This window comes from Somniosus microcephalus, chromosome 5, assembly GCF_052327205.1.
Source record: "Somniosus microcephalus isolate GS21.2 chromosome 5, FLI_Smic_1.0, whole genome shotgun sequence".
Lineage (NCBI taxonomy): Eukaryota > Metazoa > Chordata > Chondrichthyes > Squaliformes > Somniosidae > Somniosus > Somniosus microcephalus.
The window spans coordinates 294,383,346-294,396,005 of record NC_140991.1 but is presented as its reverse complement, the minus strand read 5'-3'; the positions used below and the strand labels follow the sequence as shown (position 1 = coordinate 294,396,005).

At 42.8% G+C, this 12,660-nt stretch overlaps 1 protein-coding gene across 2 annotated transcripts in view; it reads left to right on the top strand.

Annotated features, from left to right (window-relative positions):
- gmds (GDP-mannose 4,6-dehydratase) overlaps nucleotides 1-12,660 on the top strand; it is an 802,062-nt gene that overhangs the window by 121,110 nt on the left and 668,292 nt on the right. For both annotated transcript variants that reach the window (XM_085989143.1, XM_085989142.1), the window contains exons 2-4: nucleotides 4,306-4,350; nucleotides 8,863-8,950; nucleotides 10,460-10,569. In XM_085989143.1, the coding sequence (XP_085845269.1) occupies nucleotides 4,306-4,350; nucleotides 8,863-8,950; nucleotides 10,460-10,569 (243 nt within the window). The remainder of the gene's footprint in view (nucleotides 1-4,305; nucleotides 4,351-8,862; nucleotides 8,951-10,459; nucleotides 10,570-12,660) is intronic.

Sequence of the window (12,660 nt, the reverse complement as noted above, 5' to 3'; positions counted from 1 at the left end):
TTCAAATTTGAGAACACCAAAATGTATAGTGTTGTGCACTGTGTATAAACTCTTTCACATACAAGTTTTGGGTTCTGATCCAGTAAGTGCAGTACATGATATATGTAGTGAATATTGGCTTAGAAATTCGGTATCGCCACGTTTGGGGTGCTACAGCTGGGCGTTCACTAAATTTAGTGCCCGGCGCAACTTCGCGCCACCTTCGCCGAAATTGAGTTGCATCGCCCCAAGAGGTTGCTGCTGCGCTAAAGCAGGCGATGCACGACTATCATAAGGTGCTAAGCCGGCGAGCCGAGGCGCTAACACCGAGGGCGGGCGCAGCGCAGGTGCGGCAAGTTTCTGAATGAAGGCAGACACGCTGGTGCCGGTCAGCTCTTAAAGGGGGAGGGTCGACTTGTTTGGCTGCCATGTCCTGCACACTGCAGCCCTGAAGCAAGGCCTGACCATTGCTGGTTCATCAGTTCTACGCCCAGGACCATGGAGAAACCCGCTATTCTTCCAAACCCCATTGCATGCTCTTGCTGCTTGTCCAGGGTCATGGGGAAGGCGATGTACTGATGTCTCCTTCTGAAAAGGGCATTGGTCACCTGGCGGATGCAGCAATGTACCGCGAACTGGGAGATGTTGGCAATGTCCCCAGTAGCAGATTGGAAGGAGCTGGTGGCATAGAAGTTGAGAGCCACCGTCACCTTCACTGCCACCGACAGAGACGTCCTGCTCCCCAGCTGTGGCTGCAGATCTCTGCGAAGCAAGTGGCAGATCTCAGTGACCACCTCCCTTCTGAATCGCAGCCTCCGAACACACTGCTCCTCAGACATGTTCAGATATGAGAACTGCTGGCGGTATACCCTGGGTGGGTAAGGCCTCCTGTGCCGACGCCTGTTGGCCCTTCTCCGTCTGGCCATGACTGGCACTCTCTCACGGCGTCTCTGAGCCCTTTGAATGCAATGCAGAAAGCCAACGTTTCCACCCATTGCTGCCCCCATTATATGTGGCGACTCAAGGCTATGGCACTGAAAGTTAAATCCAAGTGCAAAGCTCTGGCCTGAAGCCAGAAGTACCTGTGCGAGCGCTGAGTCAAAGCAGAAAGCTCTCTTCCCTTTGTCTCTCTCCAAATATCCATCTCTCACACAGAAGGATTGGCACAAAATGGCTGCCACTTATAATGCAGGAGGAGTCCCCTTTAAATAGCGCCCCGCAGCGACTGGGAACTGTTCCCCTCTACCAGTCGCTGGGGGCGCCAGGCGCACAGAAGGGCGGCGCCACTGAAGTTCCGGTTCGGGGTGCGCCAAGGGCGTTGCACCATGAAATGACATCACGATCTGCGCGCGCAGCTGAGCGGGCGCTGCGGTTTTGCGCCGCCGCTAAATCTTGAGTGAAGTTCGTGAGAGGCGCAGATCGCGCCGTGCCCGGGCGCTAACTGCTTAGCGCCCCACTTCTCCTAAGGCGCTAGCGGCTGGTGCTAACAACTGAATTTCTGGGCCATTGTCACTTCACAACATACCCACAGTGAAGCACAGGACATTGATTGCACATTTAGTGCTAACAAGTGCTTGTGTTACAAACTCAAGATCTACCACGCACCAAAGTCCATTGAACCAGCCGTGTGCACAGTTAGTATGCCATTGTTGTAAGTGAGAGTGTAGATGGAATTGTGCCAGATACACTTTAAGATGGAAAAATGACCAATAGGGAAAGGTTAAAAATTGAAATATATAATGCTCAGTTTGAGACCTGCATTTATGTAGTGAAAATTAAAGCAGGATATGTTATAGGGTGACTTAAGTAATTGAGAGTCCAATGGCTTTTTCAGTTTAATTTACTTGCTTTAGTTGAGTGGCTTTTGTCTGTTCTCAGCTAACTGAAGTGAGTAAGGATAATTCACAACTGTTATTTTGAAAACTTAAACTTTTTATTGTACCAGGATTTTCATTTTGATCTATTAACTAATTCACTGTTTCTCATATACAAACTATTCCTGATAATTCAATGTTTTTGCACTTAAAACATTGACTTAAAAAAACATTGACTTATCTGAAAATTGGAATTAACAACAAATTAAAGGTTCCATCTGAAAAGCATCTTTAACATAGAAAAACATCCCAAGGTGCTTCAGAGGTGTAATCTGAATAAAATGGATGCTGACTCAAAGGAGGAGACATTAGGAGGAGTGACCAGAAGCTTGATCAAAGAGGTGGGTTTTAAGAAGGGTGTTAAAGAAAGAGAGGCACAGGTTTAGAGAGGGAATTCTGGAGCATGGGGCCTAGACTGATGAAGGCACTGCTGCCAGTGTTGGAGCAATGCGAGGGATGGGATGCACAAAGGTTAGAGGAACACAACGTTTGTGGGAGGGGTAGTAGAACTAAAGGAGGTTACAGAGATAGAGCCCCCGAATTTAGGTGGGGGGTGGGAACGGAGCGTGTGATAACAGAAGCGGGCGTCGAGTCGGCAACTTCGGGAGACGTGGAGGCCAGGCCGATTTTAATGTCCAGGCCTCATTTACATAAGGCTTCCAGGTTTCCCGGCCAAGTGACGCGACTGCCGATGCTCCTCCCATCCCGCATGAAGCAATCTCCAGTGGGAGTCTCGGCCACTATTAAAAGCGCCAGTGCATCTCTTCAAGGGAGGCAGCATTCAGTCAGGGCTCAAATCTGAGTAATTGTAAATCATTGGTGGAAAGTCTCTGTGTCTGCGGTTGTGCCTTCTCTGCTCCCATACTGGTGAAAGCTAGCTTGTCCAACTTGGGAGCTTCAGCTAGTTCACGTGGCATGGTGGAGGGATCAGTTTGTAATCCTTGATAGTGTAGCAGTAAAGGAAAGAAAGCTTCAAACAGTCATTGTGCAGGACTCGCTGCCTTTGAAGGGGGAACTTGATGACATGTTCTCGTGCTCTGTTCTGATATGAAAGACAGGCTTCTGGCTTGCATTCCAATATCATATACCTGATATCCCCTATTTAGGCCACTGCTAGTGAACATCTGTTCCTGGCAGCCAGGAGTCAGCCTTCATACATAGAATCAAAGGTATTGCCTCAGATCCGACTACATTCTATTCTCAAGACTGTCCTTCCCTGAGCAATGAGTTACTTGAATGATGGACTCTGCATTAGACATAGCACCAATCAAAATAATCAGGGCTATTCCTCTGTTGCTTGGTCCTTGGATCACAAGATTTCCATTGCAGATGTCGTGTTGGTACCATTCCCTCTCTGGTGAACATGGTTGGTCAAGCACATCAGCCATGCTAGAGATGAAGCTACTAATCTGAATTGGAAGTATTCATCCAGGCAATGATCTTCCCATCTTGCCCAGCCACTCACCCTGTATGGTGGCCAGGACATTGTGCATATTGTTTTGGTGTTCAACTTCCTCACGTAGTTGGTGGCCCCACTGACCTCTTCTGACTTTTTAGGAAGAAGTCGTTAAATTCCCAAAAAACACAACAGTGACTACAAATTCACAGCCCGCAATACAGTGAAAGACTACAGCTGTATTGTCATTGTGGCCTCTTTACATCCAGCACACTGAAAAGTGCCAATCCAATCCCACCAGGGTTTCCCGAGCGATGTTCCCTTCCTCCGTGTTTCCCGTGCTACACCAGTTAAAATAACATTGGGGTCCTAATTGTGTAATAGGACCCCGGTCTACATATATCCATGAGCCTCCCGCCTCTCCATAGCGGGAGACTTGTCGGCCCCAATAATCACCGCTGTTCATATTGAAGCGGGTTGAGTGCGGGATCACCGCTTCTGCCACTTTAACCTCTCACCCGACCCTTTCCTGTCCATCACGGACGGGGTTAAAAGCAAGGTCAGTGAGTTACTGTTTAGCTGATGTGGAATGTGCACATTCTCCCTGTAGGGACAAATCCCACTTCGCTAAGTGCAAAGAGCTTGGGTGCATTTTGACAAGACGAACTTAGGGGCACAGGAATACTGCTGGAGATGAACCAAGTGAAAGCATGCAGCCTACCAGCGCAGTTAACTGGTAACCTTCCTGTTGCTTGTTCACCAGGGTCACCCAAACCATCAGATCTTTGACTTGTAGGGTTATTTGGAGCTACAGCTACAGAATAATCTCAGTGACAGACATGCCCCTTTAGGTTCCATCAGTGAGACAGGCTGGCTGTTCAATCATCATTGTAACAGTGCAAACCAGCCTGGGTTAATTTGTCTTTCTTAACTAGCTCAACAATAAAAATTGGACCATAAACTTTAACTATATTGTAATACTTATTGATGTGTGTACAATTTTGAACATGAGTAGTGAGTTTCTAACCTTTTTCATTTTTTTTTGGTCTCCTTTAGGATGGCTCGTATCTGGCAGAATTTCTGTTGGAGAAGGGCTATGAGGTGAGAGAATGCAGACTTGACTGGCTGCTTTTAACTGCATTTACTCTGTTTCCTGTCTTGCTATACTGTGTATTTTCCAGTGAAGTCCAGCTAAATAATCTCCGCTGTAGAAAAGAATATGCGACATGGCAAACATTTTGTGCCAAACCATGGTCTTCACTTGGGTCTGTTGCTACGTATGTTTATACAGTCAGATAAGCAACAACCTGCAGAAAGGGACTTAAATACTTAATAAAGTTGGAAACTGCACTGCCTATTATTGAATTCTTGACCCATTTAAAACAGCACTTTAGGGAATTAAACAACTTGGTGGATGAGTTTAAGAGACTGGACTATCTGGTGCAAAATCACTTGGGGATCAACTGTAGATGTACTGGATTATGTGACCGGGTCTGCGATATCATCAATTGTCCCCATCACCTAGAGGAAGAGAAAATAACATCATTTAACTCCTTAAGTAGTGCATTTCCCTTTTTAGCTTCCAAGATGCACAACCAGTTGATTATCAGATGAACCAGATGCAGTTGATTCATTAAAAACTGTTAATGGTTAGAAATCCTCTTTAATTGCTCCTCGTTTCTCTGCTGCTATACTAGATCTGCTTTTGTGCACTACTCACCTCCTTTGGATGAAGGGTCCCAGACCTGAAACGTTAACTCTGTTTCTCTCTCCACGGATGCTGCCTGGCCTGCTGAGTATTTCCAGCATTTTCTGCTGTTATTATTGTTAATTATCAATCCGTTTAGTTTACAGATACAGCTTGTTCGATGAAGAACTTTACTGTAGAACTGTAATATTGCATGAATATTATAATGTGTTACTTTGTAGAATCTCTTGGGGTAGATGCCACAGTATTACAACTCATTTACTAAATGAATGCAAAATATCTACTCTGGTGTTTTAGCCAATGTTCCTGTAAAGTTTGTATTAATGTGGTGCTAAACTTTGAAACTTTTTTATTTTCAACATTTTGCATTCATGGACAGATTTGTGTGCACCTTTGAAAGTGGCTTAGTGAGTTGCAGTGAATGGTGAGACATAATGATACCCCCCCCCCCCCCCGCAATGGTGATGAGTGTAAAAGGAATGGCTTGGACATTGTAGGGATGCTTTATGGTGTTGGTGTGGGGTGTTGCCAACCTGGCGCATCATGTGGCAGCCAGGGAGTACAGCATTAAGTGAAGTAAATCTGACCATGGTGAGGCCATCCCTGGCCTCCCAGGCAGCAATGTCGTCAGGTGCTGATGCCCTGTGTCCTGTGCAGCATCAGTTGATTGCGGAGAAGGTTGATGTTGGTGGTGCTGGTGTGCCTGGTGATGCTGGTGTTGGAGCTGATCGTGGTGGGATTCGGAGGACCAAGGTGAGAGAGTTTCAGGGGCACTGATGGAATAGATGGCAGGTGAAGTAGAGATGACTGAAGTGATCTGTCAATGGTGGGAGAGGTAATGAGGTCAGACTGGATGGAGACTTGTGTAAAGACTTGCAGCATCCTGAGTCTGTAGTGGAAATGCAGTTTAGAGAAGCTTGTGGTTAAGGGAATATATCTCAATCAGCTGGGAGCTTTGACTTTACATTTGAAGCTGTCAACTCATCAGCTGATTCAATGGCCACTGACCTCCCGCCTCAGCTTCACAGATGAGGTTTAGGCACAGCGGGAAACCGGTGGGCAACCTGTCAAATCCAAAAAGCTGGAAAAAAAACATTGATAAGTGGCTGTAAACAAGCCACTAATGATTTTAATTGCCTCCCCCACTGCTGCGTGTTGGGTCTGCTCAGCACTGACAGACCTGACAATTGGTAAAGGTGTGTGCTGGTGGGTTCACTGCGGGGTCCCGACCTGCTGGGGGAAAAAACACTCTCCCACCCGACCCGCCACTGATTGCGCCCGATAACCCCCCGCAAAATCCAGCCCCTGGTTTCTCTTTCCAACCCTTCTTAAATAATGGAGTGGCGCTAGTAAATGTCCAATCTAACGGCACATTTCTTGAATGAAGAGAACGTTGAAAGATTATGATTAACACTTCTGCAATTTCCTTACCTACTTCTTTGAATACCATAAGGTGGAAACCAGCATGTCCTGGAGATTTAGCTGTCCTAATTAGCATTATTTTCTCCATAACCTTTTTTTGGACTTATTTTGAATCCAATAAGTTCCTCCCCATGATTTATAATTAGTTTCCCTTCTATCACTGGTATTGTATCCTCTTCCTCGACTGTGAAAACGGATACAAAGTACAGTAAATTCTTTCTTATCCGGCACCAATGGGACCAGGATGGTGCCAGTTGATGAAAAATTCTGGATAACAGAGAGGTATACCTACCACGGTGCTGCTTTTCCACTCACCATCACCACTGACTAACTCGGCCACCGCAGGAGACTCGGACTCGGCAAAACGAGTGCTGGATGGATTCGGCAAGATTACCAGTTATTGAGGTGTTGTTTTGTATTGAGATATATCTATTTTGCCAGTTATTAAAGTGTTCCGGATGATAAAGTGCCATTTAAACAAGAGTTTACTGTACTCGTTTAATAAATCTGCCGTTACCATCTAGACTATTACAGTGTGACCTGCTTTAATGGGCCCACATCTCCCTTAACCATTCTCTTACCCGATATATTTATAAAAAACCTTTACTATTAGCCCTTGTATTACTTGCAAGTTTTTTTTCTTTTTTTTTTGCAGTCCATAATGTTTTCTTTGTCTCCCGATGTTGCTTTCTATATTTCTCCTAGTCTGCTAGATTAGCACTTTTCTTGACATTTGTGCAAGTCATTTCCTTTAACTTTCTACTGTTTTTTTTTACCTCATATGTTGACCATGGTTGCTTTAATGTGCAGGTAGAATTTTTGCTCTTTAGGGATATGTATTTGTCTTGTATTGTGCTAAATACTTCTTTGAATACTTTCCACTGTTTTCCTGTACGTTTTACCTGTTAAAAGCTCAGCCCAGTTTAATGTGTTCAGTTTACGTCTCATTGCTTCAAAGTCAGCCTTATTTAAGTTTAAACCCTTGGTTTATGCGTGATCTTTCTCCTTCTCAAACTCAATGTCAGACTCTATCATGTTATGAACACTGTTTGAAAGATGCTTCCTTACTGCCAAAATATACAATATACAGCCCTATTTATTGTTCCAGCCTGTTTCAGGTACAGCCCATCCCAGCGGTACAGCTCCTTCCTGTCCTAGTATTGGTGCCAGTGTCCCATGAAATAGAACTCCTCCTTCCCACACCAGTCTTTCAGCCAAGCATTCCACTTTCATGATCTGTTTGCCCCTATGCCAGTTCGCACGTGGCTTGAGTAATAATCCTGAGATTACTACCCTTGAATAACCACTAGAAATACGTGGGGACTGACCAGCACTTTTTCTTTCACCAGAAGAGTAAAACAAGGTTGTGCATTAACATCCTTCCTGTTCAATGTTTTCAATGGCATGTTGAATGGCATCTTAAAGAGAGGCTGAGAATGCCCATTCCAAGCTTTTCTCAGATGATTTGTTGTTGATGGACTTGTCTGCTGTTTTGAACCCTGGGTTTACGAGTTGCAAGTGGTTGTGAGTGCACCCATGACTTGTTTTATGGCCAATGTTCTGAAGATATTGATTGGAAGATTCATACAGGTACCAGAGATTTGGGGGAATCACAACTTTAGCTTCAAGACTGATTTTTGAGATTACCCCAAGAAGGGAGAAAAATTCTTGTGGTCTTGTCTCTTAAACTGTGAGGTGTATTTGATACCAGATGACCCTGAAGTAGGAACAGTCCAGTCCTCTGCTAGTAAGTTGCATGGTTCGACCAGATTAAGCTTCAGCAATACCCCTACATACACCTGGAGGTATTCTTGTCAACTTGTGTCGAACTTCTCTGCGCTTAGATATGTGGGGTGCAACCCTAGAGGGAAATACCAACAGCAACAACAACTTGCATTCATACACTGCCTTTAACATAGTAAAATGTCCCAAGGCGCTTCACAGGAGCATTATCAGACAAAGTGTGACACCGAGCCACAGAGAGAGCTATTAGGACAAAGCTTGGTCAAAAAGATAGATTTTAAGGAGCAACTTAAAGGAGGAAAGAGAAGTAGACTGGCAGAGAGGTTTAGGGAGAGAATTCCAGGGCAAACGGATGCTTGACTTATGATTTCTCAGTAGTTTTGTTTGGAGACTCTTAAGTAAAGCTGGGTTTCTGCGAGAGTCAGATACGTAGCTGACCAAAAGATTCTGTAATAGTCTATATGACAGCATAGAATACCCGTGTTGCTGAAAACATCTTTGCATTAGGAGGTAAGCACTTTGGTTTCCCAAAAGCGTAACAGCAATAAAAACTAGAGTTATTTTAGGGGCTGTGATTATTTTAAGACCACTCTGGTATTTATTGGTCTAGTAGAAGTTGTTACCTTCCTCCTGCACATTTTGTCCTTTGAATTCAATTTTTTTAGGTCTGCTAATGAGACTCAATGAATGATGAATAGATTTAACCTCTTTTATTTTTTTTGTTGTACATTTCTTCTCAGGTGCATGGCATTGTACGTCGATCCAGTTCTTTCAACACTGGGCGTATTGAGCATTTGTACAAGAATCCTCGCACACACATGGAAGGGAGTAAGTTCGTGTTTGTACATGGTTGACACTTTTCTTTTACCATTAAACTGTTCCCTTGCTGAATTTACTTCCCTTTTTGACTTTAGTTTTTTGTACAGCTGCACTAATAAAAACTTTTTTAACTTGTTAATTAATAAGCATCCAATTTGGTGGTATGACAGCTTTTGAACCACATTTTCATTTTCACAGTTTTGCCACCTTAGTCCATCAGTAAAACTGTGATAGCAGTTATTTGATGCATTTTATTACGCTGATGTAAATTTTAAAACCTTTTTAGGCAATTATGGTGATGTAAAACTATACATTGGCACAGATTCTGGTTGTTGCGAAGTTACCTTTTAATACTGTAAGGAATTTTCCTGTTAATTGCCAATAATTTTATAAAACCTTTTTGTCGCGTTCTGTCATTTGTTTACTTCAGGTTATAAAGCTTGTTGAACTAATTTACTATGATGGGTTCTGATTGAATGTTTTATTTTTCTTGTAATAACATTGAGAAACTTCCATATTAAGAATATACTTAAACATTTAACATTGAGTTGATGCAGGTAATGCAAGAAAATTACATTTTAATTTGGTGATTCTTATCTCCAACATATTTAAAATGGATTGAATATTTTAAATTTGAAATTGTGGTGGCAATAGGAGCTGTTGATGAGCAGTCACTACAGTAGTGTTCATTGAGTTAATGCAATTCTATCTAATATGGAGAATTAGTTGTGTTGTGGTTCAACATTGGTCAATAGAACAGTAGTTCAAGGGCACCATTGAATTCATACATGTAAGAAAGTGAAATATGGAGCTTTCAAACAATGGGGAGGATGAAGAGAGAGAGAGAGAGAGTTGTAAATTATAAACAGGAAGTGCAGAAACAAACCCTAGCTCTGAACTGGCTCGGTCCAGCCTTCTTTCTCTGGATCATTCTTAATAAGGGCACTGGACCACTGACTGACTACTTTCTGTTGTTGGGCTGAGCCATTAAATTATTTGTGCATTTTGATGGAGAAAATGGGAAAACAACTTAGTGCAAATATATGTTAATACTGTACTCTGCTTTGTAATATATTAAAATTTTGTTTTTCAATCTTTCATTCCAGTTGGTGGTTAATGACTCATTGTTTTGGAATGCCTCATTATTGACCTTTCATTTTCATTAAAAACCTTCCATTTGCTTTTTCTTTGAATTATGATAACATTAAAGAGACAACATCATTGTTTTCTCTCTAATTTTGATCCATAATTAAGCTGTTTGGATATTTTGTAGCACTAATATAGTAGCCCCTCTCTAACATTCTTGGATGGACCACTACTGCTCAATTAAGTGTTATCTTTTTTATTTTTTATTTCATTAACAGAAAAACAATACAAAATAACCTGTCTATAACACAACCTGACCTAGTTTCAGTTGGACTTCAAAGACAATGGTTTGGAGAATGTTCATTGTGTTGGTATTGTTGATTTGTTAAATTCTAGACACTGCTGACACTAACTTGGACTTTCAATTTACAGATATGAAGCTGCACTATGGGGACCTCACTGACAGCACATGCCTAGTAAAGATCATCAACGAAGTGAAGCCCACTGAAATCTATAACCTGGGTGCACAGAGCCATGTTAAAGTAAGTGATTTTGAGCAGAATATTGTATTGCCCGTCAGTACATATCTAGAACGTAAACTTAATGGGACTTGCATGCATAATGTCATCCTGAGCGATTCAGTGTTTTAGGAAAATTAGGCAACTGTCTAATTGTGCTGATGGACACTGGTAAATTGAAATTAATTGATAATAAAGACCCTGCAATATTAAAATGGTTTCATATCTAAACTGCACAAGTTAGCTCAGCACAGTGTAGAAACAAATATAGAACCAAGAGCATTTTTTCTCAGGAAGTTGCTTTTTTCCTTTTCAAGATGTTTAACTCTGGTTTTATAATTTATGCAAGTATGACATGATGTTTGGGCTGCACTTTGTGGACACTAATCTCCAGTTCCTCTCTAGTTAAAAGCTGAGATTGGGCTGTTTTGCCTGAGGGTAAATGTTTGCACATGGTGAACACGTCAGAGAATTAGCAATGGTCTGACATCGAGATAGTTTTCTAGATCAGTATGTCGAGGAGCCAACTAGGGAACAGGTAACAGGCTATTTTAGATCTAGCATTGTTGAATGAGAAAGGGTTAATTAATAACCTTGTAGTAAAGGAGCCTCTAGGGAAGATTGATCATAATATGACAGAATTTTATGAGTTTGAGAGTGATTTAGTTAAGTCCGAAACTAGGGTCTTAAATCTGAACATATAAACTACATAGGTATGAGGCGAGTTGGCTAAGGTAGATTAGGAAACCAGATGAAAAGATATGACAGTAGATAAACAATGGCAAATATTTAAAGAATTAATTTATAATTCGCAACGAATATACATTCTCCTAAGGAAAAAAAATACCATGGGATTACTAGTCCAACCGTGGCTAATAAGAGAAGTTTTAAGGATAGTATTAGATTAAAGAAAGAGGCTTATAATTTTGCCAAAAAGAGTAGCAAGCCCGAGGATTGGGAGGATTTTAGAATTAAGCAAAGGATGACCAAGAAATTGATAAAGAAAAAGAAAAGAGAATATGAGAGTAAACTAGCAAAATGCATAAAGATTGTAAAAGCTTCTACAGATATGTAAAATGGAAGAGATTAGTGAACATAAACTGGGTCCCTTAGAGGCAGAGACAGGAGAAATTAAAATGGGGAATAAGGAAATGGCAGAGACATTAAACAAATACTTTGTACCTGTCTTCACAGTAGAAGACACAAATAACATTCTGGAAATAGTGGGGAACCAAGGGCCTAGCAAGATTTAAAAAAAAAAATTTGTTCATGGGATGTGGGCGTCGCTGGCAAAGCCAGTATTTATTGCCCTTGAGAAGGTGGTGGTGAGCCGCCGACTTCACACACACAATCCCCACAATGCAGATAGAGGCCATTTCGGCCCATCGAGCCTGCACCGACACATATCCCACCCTATCCCCGTAACCCCACGTATTTAATCCCCTAATACTAAGGGTCAATTTATCATAGCCAAATCAACCTAACCCGCACATCTTTGGACTGTGGGAGGAAACCGGAGCACCCGGAGGAAACCCACGCAGACACAGGGAGAATATGCAAACTCCACACACAGTCGCCCGAGGCCTTGAACCGCTTGAACCGCTGCAGTCCGTGTGGTGAAGGTATCCCACAATGCTGTTAAGGAGGGTGTTCCAGGATTTTGACCCAGTGACGATGAAGGATCGGCGATATATTTCCAAGCCAGGATGGTGTGTGACTTGGAGGGGAATTTGGAGGTGATAGTGTTCCCATGCACCTGCTGCCCTTGCCCTTTTCGGTGGTAGAGGTGGCGGGTTTGGGAGGTGCTGTTGAAGAAGCCTTGGCGAGTTGCTGCAGTGCATCTTGTCGATGGTACACACTGCAGCCACAGTGCGCTGATGGTGGAGGGAGTGAATGTTTAAGGTGGTGGATGGGATGCCAGTGAAGCAGGTTGCTTTGTCCTGGATGGTTTCGAGCTTCTTGAGTGTTGTTGGAGCAGCACTGATCCAGGCAAGTGGAGAGTATTCCATCACACTCCTGACTTGTGCCTTGTAGATGGTGGAAGGGCTTTGGGGAGTCAGGAGGTGAGATACTTACAGAATACCCAGCCTATGATCTGTTCTTGTAGCCATGGTA